Source organism: Marmota flaviventris, chromosome 1 (assembly GCF_047511675.1).
Source record: "Marmota flaviventris isolate mMarFla1 chromosome 1, mMarFla1.hap1, whole genome shotgun sequence".
In the NCBI taxonomy this organism is placed as follows: Eukaryota; Metazoa; Chordata; class Mammalia; order Rodentia; family Sciuridae; genus Marmota; species Marmota flaviventris.
In genome coordinates, this window is record NC_092498.1 from 137752067 (window position 1) to 137771200 (window position 19134).

The following is a 19134-nucleotide window of genomic DNA, read 5'->3' on the forward strand; positions in this document are numbered from 1 at the left end:
TTTCTGAGGAAGTATAACCAATAGCCTGTGATGCCAACCCAGCTCCAAAGCAGCTAGAAATTCAGATAAATACGTGATTCAGCCACTGGCTTGCTCTTTATGTTGGGTTTATTTTGTAGGCTTTTAAGCAATTGCTGGATTTTTTTAAAAAAAATTACTTAATATTGTAATTGTCACTATTTACAAGTACATCTGAGTTTTAGCAAAGCTCAGCAGCTGGTCTTTGCCAAAATTTGCTTGAGTTTAGTTACAAATAGCCCAGAGATTGGGGGGGGGGGGGACGATGACAACGACGATGACAAAAATGACAACAAAGGGCTATTTCAATGCATCTTTTAGGAGAAAAAAATAATCACAATATTCAATGTAGGTAAACCACTTAAAAAGTGTCCTTAAAATTTATTTGACTATTATCTCCATGTTATATGAAGGTAAACAGGAAGAGAAGCAGAGGTAGGAAAAAAGACCTGCAAAATCTCAAAGCTTTTTTTGGGGGGAGCGGGTGGGTATCAGGGATTGACCTCAGGGGCACTTGACCACTGAGCCACATCCCCAGCCCTTCTTTGTATTTTATTTAGAGACAGGGTCTCATTGAGTTGCTTAGTGCCTTGCTGTTGCTAAAGCTGGCTTTGAACTCGTGATTCTCCTACCTCAGCCTCTGGGATGACAGATGTACGCTACAGTGCCCCAAAGCTTCAAGCTTCTTCTTCTTCTTCTTTTTTTTTTTAAAAAAGAGCAGGTGCCCAGGGCTTCATGGTTTTTTTTTTAGTTGTTGATGGACCTTTATTTTTATTTATTTATTTATTTACATGCGGTGCTGAGGCTTGAACCCAGTGCCTCACACATGCTAGGCAAGTGCTCTACCACTGAGCCACAACCCCAGACCTGAGCCACAACCCCAGTCCGCCCCAAAGCTTTTAAAGTACAGAAAAAAAAAAAAAAAAAAAAAAAAGAAGAAGAAGAAAAAGAAAAACAAGATAGGGGCTGGGGCAAACAAGATAGCTCAGTGGCAGAGCACTTGCCTAGCATGTGTGAGGCACTGGGTTTGATCCTTAGCACCAAATAAAAAGAAACAAAGGCATTCTGTCCATCTACAACTATATTAAAAAAATTTTTAACAAAAAAATAAAAAAACAAAACAAGATAGCTGTTTTGTAATTGGCTGTCACAAATCAAAATGAAGGATGGGGGTGGGGGTGGGAAGGTGCCAGCAGAGGCACTCATAGGAACATAGGAGTCAGCAGCCCCCTGGAATTTCTGTCTGGGTGTTCTCTCTCTCTCTCCATTTAAACTTTGAAGGCAATGGGTCACAGTTAAATGCTTTGCCCAAAGTCATATAGCAAATTGACAAAGAAATACTGGAAATAAATCTACAATGTTTTGCTGTGCCAAGCATTTTCCAGATTGCATGTTCAAAACAAGAGATATTAAGAAAAGCAGTATATATTGAAACTGCAAGACATGATTTCTCTTCAGTTAGAAGGAAAACAAGCTATTTAAGCACAGCATGGAGAACACTGAAGATGGCAGAGTGATTAAAAGGAACCCTCCCTAAAAAGGATTTAAACTGAAGGCAAATTCTACAACAACATGGCAATCTTCAGAAACACTGAATAGAGCCTGATTTTAAGTGTGGATGGTGACTGGGTGGGAGGTCTTCTAATAACCACAAAGTGCTGGCAATAAACAGAAACTTAATAACACCCTTTCTGAGAACATGCTCCAAAGGCTAAGTTCCCAGGAAACCATTTAACAAACAAATGCAGAAAGCTGGCCAAAAGATACTACATTAGCATACTAGATAATCAAACGAGAGGTGTCTGTTTTTAAGTTTCCTAATATAAGGTTAACAGGGATCTAATTTGTGCCAAACTATTTCATGGACTAATCAAATGTTAGTAGCCTGGAGGTTCTACAACTTCCACTCCCCACAGGCAATCACCTGAACTCTGCAGGCCAGATCCTAGACCCTTTCTTCCTTCCTAGGACAGAATTATATTTTAAATTTTATAATCTCTTGCTTTTCTTTCTTCTTTTACCTTATTTTAGAATCCATGAACAATACAGTTCTAACTTTTTGTGTTCTGTACATGAAATACATGGAATAGAACTAACTGTCAGGTGGTAATTTGCAAAGTCCTCTTTAACCTTCACAATGTGTTTCTGAGTACTGCAAGCAGCTTTAAGTTGTTCCTTTTCACAATGCATCTTTCTACTACTGATGCATTTTTAGGCTGTTTCCAGTTTTCTGCTATTAACAACAATGCTACTAGAACATCCCTGTATCTAGCTCTTGGCATACAGTTGCACAGGAGTTTCTCACATCTATCATAAATACCTAAAAGAATTGCTGGGGCATACTGTACATTCATGATTAATTTTATTTGATAATACCAAATTGTTTTCCAATGTTGCTAAACCTTTTTACACTCCCTTCAAGCAGTATTCTGAATTTTGGTTAAACCAAAGATTCTTTATCAAACTCTGCCTAGTAGGAAGAGCCTTAGAACGAAGTTAGACTGGTAAATCACTCTCTTGATTTTACTTTTAACCATATAATGACTCTTTAAAGAGGTAACACAAAGGGTATCTACTTACCAAGCAAAGGTACTTTATTTTGCAGCAGCTCACAGTAGCTTGTGGTGAGAATTCCAATGGGATTACTTGGTACAAACCTTCCTTCTTTTACCAAACGTTCACACGTTCGCATTAAAGTCCCTGAGAACTGAGATGGGTCAACTCCATAGTCTCTCCATCCTCCTACACCATCTGCGACCCCTAAAATAAATTACATTTAAAGAATATCATCACCAATTTCTTAGGAACTATCACTCCATCTTCTCCTAACAATTAATTTTACTATGCACTAATACATGCTTACTCCAAATTCAGAATAAAGTGCTCAAGTTTAACGTTTTTATATACTAATATTCCTAAATCACATTCTCTGTTTAAAATTTGGTCTTTCATATATTGATGAATAAACTTTTGAGTTACCACAGGGTGGCAATGCCTACCTGGCAGGAATTCAATTTCAGCAGGATTACCTTGAGTTGTAAGTACTGTTGATTTTATAAGAACAAAAACTGATATTTTAAAAGTGCTGACGCTAGTGATAATACAATTGAATCAGAGCTGGCAATCACTAAGAATACCAAAAGCAGGGCTTGGGTATAGCTTAGTGGTACAGCATTCAATTAATCTCTAGCACCAAAGACAAAAAACCACAAACAACAATTTAAAAAAACATACACACCCAAAAAGCAGTTATTGACAGTGGTCAATAACTGTGAAATTAAAAAAAAAAAGAGAGAAAGAAAGAAAGAAGAAAACAAAACCAAATTTTACACCCTTTCTTCCTTTTTCAGAGACACCACTAACGCCAGCCGGAAGGAAGGAAGGAAGGAAGGAAGGAAGGAAGGAAGGAAGGAAGGAAGGAAGGAAGACCGAATTTTACACCCTTTCTTCCTCCTTCAGAGACACCACTATGCTGTCCCACACAACAGCCATTACCATTTCAAGTGCCTGTGGAACACTTGAAATGTATCTGGTCCACACTAAAATGTGCTTTTGAAAACTTAGGATGAAAAAATAAGAGTGAGGGGGAAGGGAAGAAAAAAAAAAGAGAGAGATAAGTGTCACAGTAGAATGGGTAGAGAGAGGTGAGGGGGGGAGGGGAGGGGAGGATAGGGAGGGCAGCAGAATACAACTGACACTAGGATTGCTGTATGTATACACATGGTTGTATAACCAATGTGAGGAAACTAGTGTTCAAGGACATCAATAAAACATCAAAGTTGGTATCATATAATCTCTTCAACCCCTTGCAAAACACTAAGCTAGTTATTCTTCTCGACATTAAAATCAATTCTTGCCTACTAAATTCAAGGGAACTGAGAGAATACGTCAAACATACATATTATTAAGGCTTTAAGTGTTTTTTTTTTTTCTGGAAGGATCTGTAAGAAATATTAATACAGTTGTTTTGGAAATAAGGAAGTGAACGCAATCAATGAACAAAAGGAAAATATCTGTCTTTATTTCATAGCATTTGGTATTGTTTGAATTTTATTTTTACCATGAGCACCTATGATTTTCTTTTTTAAAACTTAAAAAAGAATTAGAATTTTCTTGTGCTCTATTACTATGTTACACCCTCCACAGGAATTTATTTATTTATTATTTATTTAAAAAATTTTTTTAGTTGTAGATGGACATAATACCTTTGTTTATTATTATTTTTTAATGTGATGCCAGGGTCGAATCCAGTGCCTCACACATGCTCAGCAAGCGCTCTATCACTGAGCCAAAACCCTGGCCCCTCTCCATAGGAATTTAAAACATTTTTAAGACTTCGTGAGCACAAAACTCCTTAACCATAAAAACATTTTTTGTACATGCAACTTTCATATACGTCTTTTTTTTTTTTTTTTTAATGGGAGTGGGAGTACTTGGGATTGAACTCAGGGGTACTTGACCATTGAGCTACATCCCCAGCCTTTTTGTATTTTATTTAGAGACAGGGTCTTACTGAGTTGCTTAGCGCCTCACTGTTGCTGAGGCTGGCTTTGAACTCGAGATTCTCCTGCCTCAGCCTCCCGAGACATTGGGATTACAGGAGTGCGCCATGGTGCCTGGCTTCACATACATTTTTAAAGAGTGCATTTGGTACAAAAGTTGCTTAATATGAGGGCTGGGGATGTGGCTCAAGCGGTGGCGTGGGGTTCGATCCTCAGCACCACATAGAGATAAAAAGTGGAGATGTTGTATCCACCGAAAACCGAAAAATAAATAAATTCTCTCTCTCTTTAAAAAAAAAAAAGTTGCTTAACATGAAACACAAAGCTAATTTTTCTGGTGATAGCAATTATCAAACAAAAAATGGAACACATCCTGAAAAAGAGGAACCAGAACTGGAAGATGAAAAATAGGGTGGCAAAGAACTTATTACCAACCTTCCCCACCTTATGTGGTCAACCAGTAGGCGAAATTTCACTTTGGGGCAATTCCAAACTAGCTGATTAAATGACATGAAGCTAGGATTTGTTTCAAATAACTCCACAGGGCTGTGGGTGATGGAGGAGTAGATGAGACAAGCCTGGCCATGAATGGATCATTGTTGGAGCTGGATGAGAGATACACTCATCTCTCTACTTTGATATATATTTAAAACTTTCCACAATATGAAATTTTGATAATAAAGTTTAAAAAAGAAAAATCCTTCTGAGTGCTGTATGGAGTAAGAACAGAAGGAGGAGGGCCTTAAGAGGGACCGTAAGCAATCAGTTTCCACCTGACTCCTGGACAGAGAAAGGCTTGCAGACATTTGGGATCCAAGAAATGCACAGTGGACTAGGGACTAGAAGAAGTAAGGGAAAGAACAGCATCAGGGATGTCTAGAAATCTACATCACCAGGAAAATATATCATATTTTACTTTGTTTTTCAAGTACTTGTATGGAGATTTGGGCCAACTAGTAAAAGATCTTAAGGTAATATACTAGAAAGTTCTTTTGAGGAATTTTTGCTTTACTGGGGTTAAGATTTCACCACAATTTAAAATACAATAATTTATGTTAAAACAAGGAATTCAATTATAGTCCTTGTAACATCATCTGATGAATCATTCTTTTCTGACTACTGCCTGCTCAAGGGAATAATTTCTTCTTACGCAGTCTCTAGTCCAACAGTCACAATTAACTTTAAATACAATTTGATTTCATCTACAAATGCCCTTCACAAGAAAACCATTAAAATCTGAGATAGCATTTAGAGTCAATCTTGGCACTCGCTAAATAATCTGTCAGCAGGTTGAATCTGACCTGACACAGCCCTAATCAGATTTCTCCCAGAATAGAGCACAACCTTTCAGGCACCTGTTTGCTTTTTACACAGGCAAAGGATCCCAGGCAAAAATTCACTGGTTAAATCTCTTTAGGAGAACAGAAACTCAAAAAGTATATAAACTTTCCAAAAAAGATACAGGAGAGGGGCTGAGGATGTGGTTCAGTGGTAGAGCACTCGTCTAGCATGTGCAAAGCCCTGGGTTCAATCCTCAGCACCACATAAAAATGAATAAATAAAATAAAGGGATTGTGTCCAACTACAACTTAAAAAATTAAAAAAAAAATATATATATATATATATATATGGGGAAAAAAGCCTTAGTATACATCTGCAATTTACGTACAAAAAACAAGTAATATAATAGAAAGAATCCTATTCAGGATCAGAATCTGGTGAAAGCCAGAATAACCTACAGCACATATACATTTGAAATCTAGTTTTATCTGTATTTGGCAGTTAGTTCTATCCAGAAATTAACATGTCCTCTGTTGCATAAGCAAAAGTTCTAGTCCACAAAGAGCAAGAACATTTTTTAAACAGTAGAAATGATCAGATGTAAAGGAAATTTCATTCACAATACACTTCAAAGGCAATATAAAATAACTGTTGATAGACTGCTTAAGATCCCAAAGATGTCAGCACAGCACCTGTCCAACAGCAAAAGAATATCACTAAGAGCAAACAGACCTAGCTTGCCTGAGCTGCTCCCCTCCTAGTGGGGTGCTTGACTACTTGCACAGGAACCAAACTAATGGCTCCCACAAATGCTGCCATGGAGTGTCAAGAATAAGTAGTGAAAACTGGGGGTATAACTCAGTTGGTAGACTGCCTGCCTTGTATGCACAAGGCCCTGGGTTCTAATCTCCAGCACCCCCCCCCACACACACACACAATGTGGTGAGGGCCATCAGGACACCATGAGAAGTGGCATTCAGCAGGCCCTGGAGGGTTGGTCAGATTTCCACAGGCAGGGAGAGTAATGAGAAGCAAAGAATGGCAGGCAACTAGGTGTGGCTAGGGTATGAGTAAGCCAGTAGGCACTGAAAAATGCAGGGCAGCGGCTGATGTTGGAGAGAGCCTAGAATGTCAGTCCAAAAACCTCAGAGTTTATGCTATAGACCTGTACTGTTGAACAGGGAGCTGCTAGCTATTTGAATGTGAAGCATGTCTGGTGTGGACTGAGATATGCTTGCTGTTAGGTATAAAATGCACTCTGGATTCCAAAAACTTAGTACCACCAACAAAAAATTGGAAAATATCTTACTATGTTGAGTATAAAACAAATATAATAAAATTTACTGCATCAGTTTCATGTTACTTTTAAAATGTAACTTCTAGGAAACTTAAGATGACCTATGTAATTTGTCGTACATTCCTATTGTGGACAGTAGAAAGTCATCAAGGTTTCTGGGTAGAATGATATAAACCAATTGATATTTCAGAAGAATAATCCTGGTAGCAAGTGTAAAGGATGGGTTGGGAGAAGAGAGAGGTTCAAAAGTCAGGTATCAACTGTAAGATTTTTGGGGTTGAAGGTAATCAAAAAAGCAAAATAGAAAATGACTGGGCTGGGGTTGTGGCTTAGTGGCAGAGAGCTTGCCTTGCTCATGTGAGGCATTGAGTTCGAACTTCAGCACCACCATAAAAATAAACAAATAATGATATTTTTATAAAAGAATAAACAAATGACTAGAAATACAAAGAAAATAATAAATTTAAAAAGATAGCTGTTCAATATGTCCTATACCAATAGGTTTCTGGATTTGGGGAAGCTGGATGAGTATTGGTTAGATTTGGAAACACCTTTAGAAGACTGAGTTGCAGGTGCCAGCAGGATATTTTTGTGGAAGTGTTCTTTATAAAGTCAGAAACTTCTGAGTCTGCAGCTGGCAAAGCAAGTCAGGGCCAAACATCTCTGGATCTGAGAAATGATACCATACTGGTGGATGAAATGCTCAGGGAGGATATAGAGAGTAATTAAGGTTGGGTGCCCAAGTATGCTTGCACTGACTTTATCTTAGAAATGAGAATTCCTGGCCAAATAACTCATTTGTGAATTTTATCTTGTTCTAGACATCAAATTATAACTGTAGATATGATAAACTGATCAATTTTAAGGAATAGCCAAGTATCCAGTTTGTCAGAATGTCATAATCTCTACAGAGGTAGAGAAGCTGAAAAAGCAGGCTGAATTAATAACTAAAAAGGCCTTGAATGCCAAGATAAAGAGTTTGCAATGAATGTACAAACTACTTTCTTTGGGCTGGGGTTGTGGCTCAGTGGTAAAGTGCTCGCCTAGATGCATGGGTTCCATCCTCAGCACCACATAAATGTAAAATAAAGATATTGTGACCACCTAAAACTTAAGAATAAATATTAGAAAAAACTACTTCCTTTAATTCACTGTAATCATCTTATGTCTCCATTAATAACATTCTGTGAGCACACATCTAGCTTAAGTGTTTCCTTTGACCCAAAATCCAATTACAACTATTATTAGATTAAGATCATGGTTACATATCCAAAATAGCTGAGTGAAAGGCTAAGAAGAGACTTAAGGCACAGAAAATTTCTTTAGTTCTATCATTTAAGTGGAAATGTAGTTTTTTTGAAGTAGGAAATGATCAAATAGCAAATACTTACGATATTTACGAGTTTTTTAGAGAGAATGTGATTAAGTTTGTCATAGACTGCTTTCTAAAAGTGAAGAGTTAAGAGAGAGAAAAGACTAATGCTGGTATGTTTCCTATCATTTAAATGTTATCTTTTTGAGAAGAAAATTCTAAGTAACAACAAATTGCTATTTTTCTAATTATCAATGTTCTTGTTTTGCCATAGATATAACCATCTGAAAATAAAGTTTTAGGGGTGGGGTGTAGATCAGTGATAGAGTGCAAGCCTAGCATGCATCGCCACTGGATTTGCTCCCTAGTACTTCAAACTAACAACCAATCAATCAATCAATCAATCAAAGTTTTGCTGTACTTTAAAAATCCTTAGCTTTTTATTAGTTTCATAATTTTACTTAATAGCTTTGTTCTAGGAAAATTGGTTGAAGAAAAAAAGGTTTGGTAAGCAAACTCAAATCATAGAATTTTTAAAATCCCATCTTCCCAGTTACACGTGGCCACTGACCTGTGTAGCTGCAAAAGGCTCACCTTGAGAAAGACTTCTAAACTAACCACTGTCCTCCATTAACAGCTGTCAGTATGATGTTGCCGTCCTTCTTGAGCCCTGTCTACTACACTCATCTCCAGACGGACATACAATAACTTACAAAACATTTTTTAAAAGAAAGTGGTGCTCAGAGAATACTAAAATTCAATTTTAATATAAATATCAATGAAGAAAACTTAGTTTTCTGTTTTTTTTGTGTGTGTGGTGCTAGGGATTGAACCCAGGGCCATGTGCATGCGAGGCAAGCACTCTACCTCTATGTCTGCAGCCCGGTAGCAATTTTATTATATAAAAACATTTTTAGCACATAGCATCTGAGGTAGTACCTCTCTATTCCTTACATCTTGAAGTGTTTTACATGGAGCCTCACACTCCAAAGAAACAAGCTGGTTCTACAGGGATTGTTTTTCCGTCAGTAAAACACATCTTATCTGCTAGGATGAATACTTGATAATGAACTCAAACTCCAAAGGAGAAACTGACTGAGGATCTGGCTAGATCACGAGAGTTTAGAAATAGCAGGAGTCACTCTGCAGCAAGGTTCTAATGAGAAACTAGTTACATTCTAAGACTCTTCTTCAAATACTACCATCTAGCATTCTCAGACTGAGCCTTAATTGTCTAAAGGGATCACAACATGAAGCATTAAAAACTGGAGAAAAATGACACCTGAGGATAAATTCAATTTGCTACCAAATGGAATAGGTCACCTTTATATTAATATTTTTTAAGCCTCAACTATTGGGATACTTAAGAACGCTCCTCTGTGATTCAGGACTGTGAAATGTATCTGCAAATGATTATCCCAGGGAACAAAAAGCAGGATATTAGGGGCTGGGGATATGGCTCAAGCGGTAGCACGCTCGCCTGGCATGCGTGCGGCCCGGATTCGATCCTCAGTACCACATACAAAGATGTTGTGTCCACCGAATACTAAAAAATAAATATTAAAATTCTCTCTCTCTTTAAAAAAAAAAAAAAGCAGGATATTAAAAAATGTATATTCAACAGTCAAGTTATTTAGAAGTACAATGTGCTTTGACTAACAGTGATTTCAGTTTTGTGGAGATGAAATTATATAGATTATTCTGTTCTGCCTGCTTTAGTAAGCAAGACGTATTTACCCCAACACAAGCGTACTGCATTAATCACTATGAAACCTGCATCTTTTGATTCACCAGAGACTGAGCCTATGTCAAGACCTTTAAATCTCTAAGCAGAACAATTAACTCAAATGAATCTAAAAGGATGGAAAGGAAGAAAGGCTCGATCATATAATAAAATGTGTTAAAATGAAACCTAAGAAATGGAACTCCCCAGGACAATTGATGAAAAATAACATTAGAGTGGAAACAAATGGTCAATTTTATGTTTTAGAATCCTAAACAAAATAGCTATTTACTAGTTAGTAAATGTGAAATTACTTAACAATTAATCAAATTAAAGTGTACACACACACACTCTGACACACCCCTCTCTATTATCCAGAACACTCATTAATTTAAGAGAATTTTTTTTTTAATATTTATTTATTTATTTATATTTTTTTTAGTTTTCGGCGGACACAATATCTTTGTTTGTATGTGGTGCTGAGGATCGAACCCGGGCCGCACGCATGCCAGCCGAGCGCGCTACCGCTTGAGCCACATCTCCAGCCCCCAGAACACTCATTAATTTGAGAAAATAATTTCTGGACTGTCTGAGCAGTTTCTTTGCCTTAAACAGCAGTGAAAAAGGCTTAGAAAACAGGGGCAAAGAAACTTAAAATCGATTTTAAAAAGTTCTTCCTCTAACTTTACCTCTTCTCTTTAAATACCACAGCCTTAATGTGAAATTATCTACTGTGGCTTGGGGAACTTGTAATTTATAGACTTGGCACATTATCACTGGCCTTCTCTCCATAAACTGCAGAGTTGAAGGTTAAGTCACTGAAAGGGTCACTTCATTCCTATCTGACCTGCAACAGTATCTTCTTCACATGATAAATGCTGTTAGCAATGCTGTCTGGATAGGAATAAGCAACAAACCATTTAGGAAGGGGGCAGGGTGTCATGTTGCATTTTAAGTTATAAAGTTATTATAATAAATGACAATACACGAGTTACCAAATTAAGGGCCTCCATTAAAGCTGTGTGGCTTCTGTTAGTTTTTAGGCATTAGGGAATGTTATACAAAACCAAATAATTTAACATTTAAGGAAGTAAAAAGCAATGAATTGCAAGATCCACACTGGCTCTTTAAGCTGAGAGAAAAGTTCTCTCTTTATAATTAGATCTTTCTAGATCTAATCTTTCTGGTCCTTAAGATTAACCTAATATTAGTAACAATTAAGCTGTATCACCTTTTTCTTTTTAAACACGAGGTTCTGCTGTCACCCAAACCCCCTAGGCTCAAGCTACCCTCTTGTCTCAGCCTCTGGAGTAACTGGGACTGTAGGTGTGCAGAACCACATCCAACCTCTAAATTGTACATCCCGACCTAACATCGAAGAGGCTACTATTTACCCTGTTTTTCTTCACCCCTGTATAAAAATAAGGGCCTTGAATGAAATACCACACTCTGAGAGTCACATGTAGCCCTGGCACATGTTCTCTGCCCACCCCAAAAGAACATAATTTCTTTGGATAAATCTGCCAAGTGGAGGACTATCTCTTAATTTGTGAACACTAATCCTATTTTTACTCTACATTTTCAATTAACAATCATTGAGTGGTAGGACAAAGAGTAATTTTTTTCTTTTTATGTCTCATACTTTCCAATTTTTCACAATGAGTATATGTTACTTTTATGGGAAAGATAACAAGAACTAATTAAATCTACATTCTATCTTTACATTCAATATTAAAGTTATCCAACCATGTTGAGAGACACTGTAGTGAAAGACATAAAGGGATTTACATGTGCTAAGAGTTCTGTTCATGGGAACATAAAATCAAGGGATTATGATTGTGGTAGTGGCGGTTTAGAGAAATTTAAGATCCATGACTATAATAAAACAAAATATGAACCAATAAAAACAAAAGCAAGGAGAATCAGATCATATCTAGCTGAAGGAATTAGAAAAGGATTCATGAAGAAGCAAAGGGTCTGAAATGAGCCTTGAAGGATGAAAATGAGTCTGGAAGACGTTGAAGAGGAGGCATTTTGAGTATTTCCCTATGATTTAAACTAAGGATAAAGCACAAGTCAAAAAGGTTAGGTAAGAGCTCTGCTCTAAGCAGAGAAACCTGGCCTCCAGGTAAATGCCTATTAAATCCATGCCAGAAACCTCTCACCATTAATCAGCTGAACAATTCACAGCATGGCTTAGGGCATTTGGGAGGTCCCTTGGAAGGAAAGGCAGGCCTGAGGCCACAAAAGTCAACAACACTTCTATTTGTCTTAATTAAGGGTCTCTGCTCCACTATTAGCTTAGGTATAGCTCATAACTAAATAGTATTCAGACTCAGCAAAAAAACACCTTTATAAAAGAAAGTCTGAAGATCGCTTCTGACTTGAAAGGCAGTGTGTACACAGGTCAAGGGCATAGGCTCTGGAGACAGATCTGAGCTCCAGCTCCAGCTCCAGCTCCAGCTCCAGCTCCAGCTCCAGGATGAGGTGCACACTAGGGCGTCCTTTGACAGCTCTCTGAGCTTCAGTATCTTCGCTTGCAAATGAGAATCTTATCCTTCACAGGGCCGGTGTGAGGAACAGCAAAATGTGTTCCAAGTGTCTGCCACAATGCTCAGCTCAGCAGACATTCTGTAAATGAGAGTTATGCCTATCAGTGAGGAAGTCCAACTAGCAGCACACAGATTAGGCTAGCCTGTAGCAATCAGAAAAAAGGAGTCTTTGACCCATATCTGTATGCCGCCAGCTCTACAAACACTGGTCTGTGGTCACAACCAAAAGACAATGACCACTCACAGAAATGTATAAAAGATGAGTGGTATATTCAGCTTTTCCAGTTACACATATACCACTATGCAATATTCCATTAACATTTAAAAGTAACATTTTCAAGTTCTAAACAATAAACATGTATCTCCAAAAAAAAAAAAAAAATGCAAGGAAAAAAGATTCATCTATACTTTGCACAGATGAATTTTTCCTCCTAGAAGTGACTCTGAAGTAATCTCAATTACCAAACATCTTTTCAGTGCATGCCACCTACTATATGTCAGAATTCAAACTTAGAAAGTCCTCATTTAAAATGGAAATCTTAGGGGGCTGAGGAGATAGTTTAGTGGTAAAACACATGCCTAGCATGCATAAGGCCCTGGGTTCAATCCCCAACACCACATAAAAAATAAAGAACAGGGCTAGGGGATGTGGCTCAAGTGGTAGCGTGCTCGCCTGGCATGCGTGGTGGCCCGAGTTCGATCCTCAGCACCACATACCAACAAAGATGTTGTGTCCACCGAAAACTAAAAAATAAATATTAAAAAATTCAAAAAATAAAAATAAAAAAAAAATAAAGAACAGAGGCAGGGATTATAGCTCAGTGGTGGAGCACTTGCCTAACACATGGGAGGCACTGGGTTCCATCCTCAGCGCCAAATAAAAATAAATAAAATAAAGGTATAAAAAAAGCCAACAAGAAAATTTAATTTAAAAAAAGAGAAATAAATAAATCTGAATAGGGCGCAATGGTGCACACCTGTAATCCCAGCAGTTCAGGAGGATGAGGCAGAAGGATTGAGAGTTCAAAGCCAGCCTCAGCAACTCAGCAAGGCTCTAAGCAAAACCCTGTCAGTAAATAAAATATAAAAAGGTCTGGGGATGTGGCTCAGTCTTAAGCACCCCTGGGTTTAATCCTTGGTACCACAAAAAAAAAAAAAAAAAAAAAAAAGAAAGAAAGAAAATCTAGTTAAACATAAAGTGGACTATTTTCTTTTATCACTACAATAATCCAAGTGCCTCAAATGATTGTTTCATCCCCAGCAGTTCTCAATCCTTGCCACACCTAGAGATGATGTGTGGAGGCCCAGGCTTAGCCTTATAGGGTAAGCCCAGTGTGGGCTAGGTGTTTGGGAACAGGTGACTCTAACAAGCCTCACTGCCCCAGCACTTAGAACTCAATCCAGGTTAGCTGTATTCAAGCACCCAACAAGCCTGATGATTCTGCCTCTAAAATGCCTTTTGCACCAAACCTGTCTTCTATTTTCAAACTTGAACCTTTTCTTGCATTTCCTGGATTGCAACCACCCATATTTCCAGGACAGAAGCCTTAAAGAGTCTGCCAGGTGCAAACCAACTTCAACCTCCCTTTCATCCTTTATGTCCTATTACCACCAAGTCCTATTGATTGTTTGCAATATGTTTGGAGCCCAATGACTTTCCACTGGCCAACTAAAACCCTTTCTAGCTCAGATTATTTCAGTAGCTCCCTAATTGGTCTTTCCTTCTGTTCTCCCATTACACCTTTTTAAAATATATATATTTATTTATTTATTTATTTTTTAGTTTTAGGTGGACACAGTATCATTATTTTACATTTATGTGGTGCTGAGGATCGAACCCAGTGCCTCATGCACGCTAAACAAGCTCTCTACCACTGAGCCACAACCCCGGCCCCTCCCATTACACCTTTTATATCAACTTATCTTTTCGCAACATGGCTATGTCCATGTTACTCCTCTAAACACCTGGCATGTACATGCTATCCTTATTTGCTTGTATGTGTTTAAAACATTCTCTCAACAGAAACATAAGAAACTAGTAATACTAGTTACCTCCTAGATGAGGGACTTTGTAGCTAGCAGACAAGAGTGAGGAGGAGACTTCACTTTGTACCATTTTGATAACCATGCTGAATCATTTGAATGTGCTGCTTCTTCAAAAATAACCAAATCAGGGCTGGGGCTGGGGCTCAGCGGCAGAGAGCTCGCCTAGCATGCATGAGGCACTGGGTTTGATCCTCAGCACCACATAAAAATAAACAAAACAAAGGCATTCTGCCCATCTACAACTACAAAAATAAATAAATAAACAAATAAATAACCCAACTCAACAAAAGCAAAAATATCTTTTATAGCTTCCTACCAAAAAAAAACCCAATATTCCTTAACATAGCAATTGTGGCCTTCAACAATTTGGTCTCAGTCTATTTTTTTTTTTGAGAGAGAGAGAGAGAATTTTTTAATATTTATTTTTTAGTTTTCGGTGGACACAACATTTTTGTATGTGGTGCTGAGGATCGAACCCAGGCCGCACGCATGCCAGGTGAGCGCGCTACCGCTTGAGCCACATCCCCAGCCCAAGTCTCAGTCTATTTTCTAACAGCAATTGTCAATAGCCTTCCTTATCCCAGCTTCAGCATTTAAGACAGCTGTAGTTTGGAGCTCAGCACTCAGTCTCAATCTGAGACAATCTGGAGAGTCTCACCATTCTTCTCATTTACCTCAACTTACAAAAAAGCCCGTCTCTCTAGACCTGACTCTGTGCTTCACACATCTAATGTATGTTCTTTTATACTGTCCTGTCCATCTATTTGCCTTCCCCTATAGACTTTGAAACTTGAGGGTTGAAATCTTTTTCTTTTTCCATCTTAGTCTTTTCACAGCACCTGTTCAAGGTCTAACAGGAAGAAACCAATAAACCATGAATTCAGTTGATTGCAAAGAAAAGTTATAATACCTACACTTTGTGAGATGGGGTTGTGGCTCAGCGGTAGAGCGCTCGCCTAGCACGTGCGAGACCTCGGGTTCAATTTTCAGCACCACGTAAGAATAAATAAACTAAATAAAGGTATTGTATCCAACTACAACTAAAAAGTAAATATTAAAAAAAAAAAAAAGAATACCTACACTTTGTTATGTGAATACCTATGCACTGGTATACAAACTGTCACCTAAAAACTCCAAAGAAAAGGAACCCAGCCTCAAATTCTGGTATTACACAAGGTATTTTGTCCTGGGTGGAGTTCAGTGCGAGATCCTTCACACATGAACTGAGAAAAGAGAAGGCTGTCAAACAGAACGCTGAAGAGAGGTTTGGAGATAACCCCACTCTCTGCTTTCTTTGCTACCGAATGAACCCAGGGCATTAGCCAAATTCTCTAAGCTTTAGTTTCCTCCTCTGTGAAATGAGGGACAAGAGAACAAATTCTCTCTTGAATTTCTTTGTCTAGGTCTAGATTCTGGGACTCCAAATCACACTTAGAGAAAAAGGAGCCTGTTTTAGAAACTCCTGATAAAATAAAGGTTAACAAATACAACTATATATTTCATACAAAATTATATTTATTGAGCTGGGATTGTGGCTCAGCAGTAGAGCGCTCACCTTGCACAAGCCAGACCCTGGGTTCGATCCTCAGCACCACGTAAAAATAAATAAGTGAAATAAAGGTATTGAGTCCAAGTACAACTAAAAAATAAATATTAAAAAAAAAATTATATTTATTGCATGAGCTAGTTTGAAGCAAAGGCTTCATTTCAGACTTTCCAATTTATCCTTTGCCCTTATTACACTGCAACATGTACATATTTCAGAGAAACTTTGATAATGACTCATAAAGCAGAAACACTGTTCCTTATTCTTTTACTTCAGTTACAAAACCTGACTAAAGTGTTGAAAAAGTTTATCTCCCTTAAGCCACTAAGAGTCAAGTCAACTATTTTTCAATTTAAAATCCTGATAAAAGAATAAGATGGTTACAGATAAGTATTAATTGACTTCACTGAATTCAAAAGATCTGTAAATAAATTAATATATATGTATAGGATGTATTTACAACACACCCTATCATTCAAAGACCTTTGATTGTCCAGTGAATTCAGTATACATTAACGAGAAAAACAATGATCAGATCAAAGTGGCAGCTCAAGAACCAAGAGAAATGGTTTTAAAAACAATGCATGAAGGCTGGAGTTGTGGCTCAGTGGTAGAGCACTTGCCTAGCATGTGTGAGGCACTGGTTCAATCCTCAGCAACACATTAAAAAGAAAATAGACAAATAAATAAAATAAAGTTATTTTTTTTTTAATTTTTTATTGTTGGCTGTTCAAAACATTACATAGTTCTTGATATATCATATTTCACACTTTGATTCAAGTGGGTTATGAACTCCCATTTTTACCCCGTATACAAATTGCAGAATCAAATCAGTTACACATCCATTGATTTACATATTGCCATACTAGTGTCTGTTGTATTCTGCTGTCTTTCCTATCCTCTACTATCCCCCCTCCCCTCCCCTCCCCTCCCCTCTTCTCTCTCTGCCCCCTCTACTGACATTCGTTTGTCCCCCTTGTATTATTTTTCCCCTTCCCCTCACTTCCTCTTGTATGTACTTTTGTATAACTCTGAGGGTCTCCTTCCATTTCCATGCATTTTCCCTTCTCTCTCCCTTTCCCTCCCACCTCTCATCCCTGTTTAATGTTAATCTTCTTCTCATGCTCTTCGACCCTACTCTGTTCTTAGTTACTCTCCTTATATCAAAGAAGACATTTGGCATTTGTTTTTTAGGGATTGGCTAGCTTCACTTAGCATAATCTGCTCTAATGCCATCCATTTCCCTGTAAATTCTATGATTTTGTCATTTTTAATGCAGAGTAATACTCCATTGTGTATAAATGCCACATTTTTTTAATCCATTCATCCATTGAAAATAAAGCTATTTTTTAAAAAGTGGAAACTTGGGCTAGGATTGTGGCTCAGCAGTAGAGCGCTCGCCTAGCACAGGCGCAACCTGGGTTCGATTCTCAGCACCACATAAAAATAAAGGCATTGTGTTGTGTCCATCTACAATAAAACAAAAAAAAAAAAGATTCTCCCTCTCTCTCTCTCAAAAAAAAAAAAAGCACTTTATTACCAACTAGTGGTCAATCTAAAGGTCATGAACAGTCTTCCAGCTGTTATGCAAATAGCTCAAACCTGTTTTCCTATCCAACACTGCTATTCAAACAATGAAGTTAAAACAAGCATTTTTGTTTACTTCATTCAGTGCAGCCTTTTGCATCAACCTCAAATGACAGCACAAGTCAAAAAACTACCAATTCAAAAACTTGCTAGACGACGGTATTCTTTAAAGATCAAAATGTACAGTCACAGCAGTTCATAAGGAGATAAATTCTCTTTTTTTTTTCAGTCTGTTAATGAGTAAAAGAAAAATCAGTGCAAAAATGTGGAGGAATTGGCCTGAGTAAAAACAGTACTGGGTCCTTCAACAGAAAGCACTCTTTGTAGGAAGTCACTTTTGTAGTCCCTGGCAAAGTTTTTGCAGTCATTTAGTAGTCCTTGGGATTCATACCAACAATTCAGTCAATTCTAGAACTGTTTAACAAAAATAAACTATTCACACCTCAAAATAACTGTTTAAGAACCTGGAAATTTTGTAAAAGTTAAATGTGACAAACTCAAGATGTACAATAGGCTTACTAATGAAAGAAAGCAACTGAATATCTAATAAATAGCACAAAATAGTCTAAGCTGGAGGGGAATATTTACATCAAAGGCTTCACAAATGCTCATTGCCTTTGACCCAGAACTCCTCTTCAAGGAATATACTCTAAGGAAATATTCAGATTTAAAGAGATATTCACCTGGTGTTATTTATAAGAGAAAATTGGAAACAATCTAAACTAAAAATAAAAATAGAGGATTGATTTAATAAATTATAGACTATACATGCAGGAAAAAATGACCCAGATATGTTTATCAGCACAGAAATACTGCCAACTTATATTTCAAAAAGCACGACAGGGCAGAATACATGTTAATCCAATCTTGTTTAATAGTGTACAGACGTACAATTACACACACAAAAGCTGGAAGGAATCACACTGATTATAGCTGAGTTATGAGTTATAGGTATTTTATATGGTACTTTTCTGAACAGGTGTTACTTTTATAAGCACAAAAAAGAACTGTTCATTTGAAAGCACTAGACATGCAAGAGGATCAACTAGGATCAAGTCCAAACTATGGACATGTACCAATCTTACTGCCAGTTAACTTTATAGATGCAGAAACATTCAGATTAAAGATAAGAGCAGCTACTTCAAAGAGTTATAAAGACTTAAGAGCTGGGGTCGTGGCTCAGTGGTTGAGTGCTTACTTACCTCACATGTGTGAGGCACTGGGTTCAATTCTCAGCACCATATATAAATAAATAAAATAAAGGTCCATC

At 37.5% G+C, this 19134-nt stretch overlaps 1 protein-coding gene across 3 annotated transcripts in view; it reads right to left on the bottom strand.

The window, feature by feature from the left end:
* Pptc7 (protein phosphatase targeting COQ7) overlaps positions 1 to 19134 on the bottom strand; it is a 41567-nt gene that overhangs the window by 14481 nt on the left and 7952 nt on the right. The window contains exons 2-3 of one of the 3 annotated variants that reach the window (XM_071616776.1): positions 12484 to 12764; positions 2599 to 2778 (exon numbers count right to left, since the gene is read on the bottom strand). The exons of 1 other annotated variant lie outside the window; for it this stretch is intronic. In XM_071616776.1, the coding sequence (XP_071472877.1) occupies positions 2599 to 2778; positions 12484 to 12550 (247 nt within the window). In that variant the 5' untranslated portion in view covers positions 12551 to 12764. The remainder of the gene's footprint in view (positions 1 to 2598; positions 2779 to 12483; positions 12765 to 19134) is intronic. One more of the 3 variants, XM_027949194.2, reaches the window with a different exon arrangement.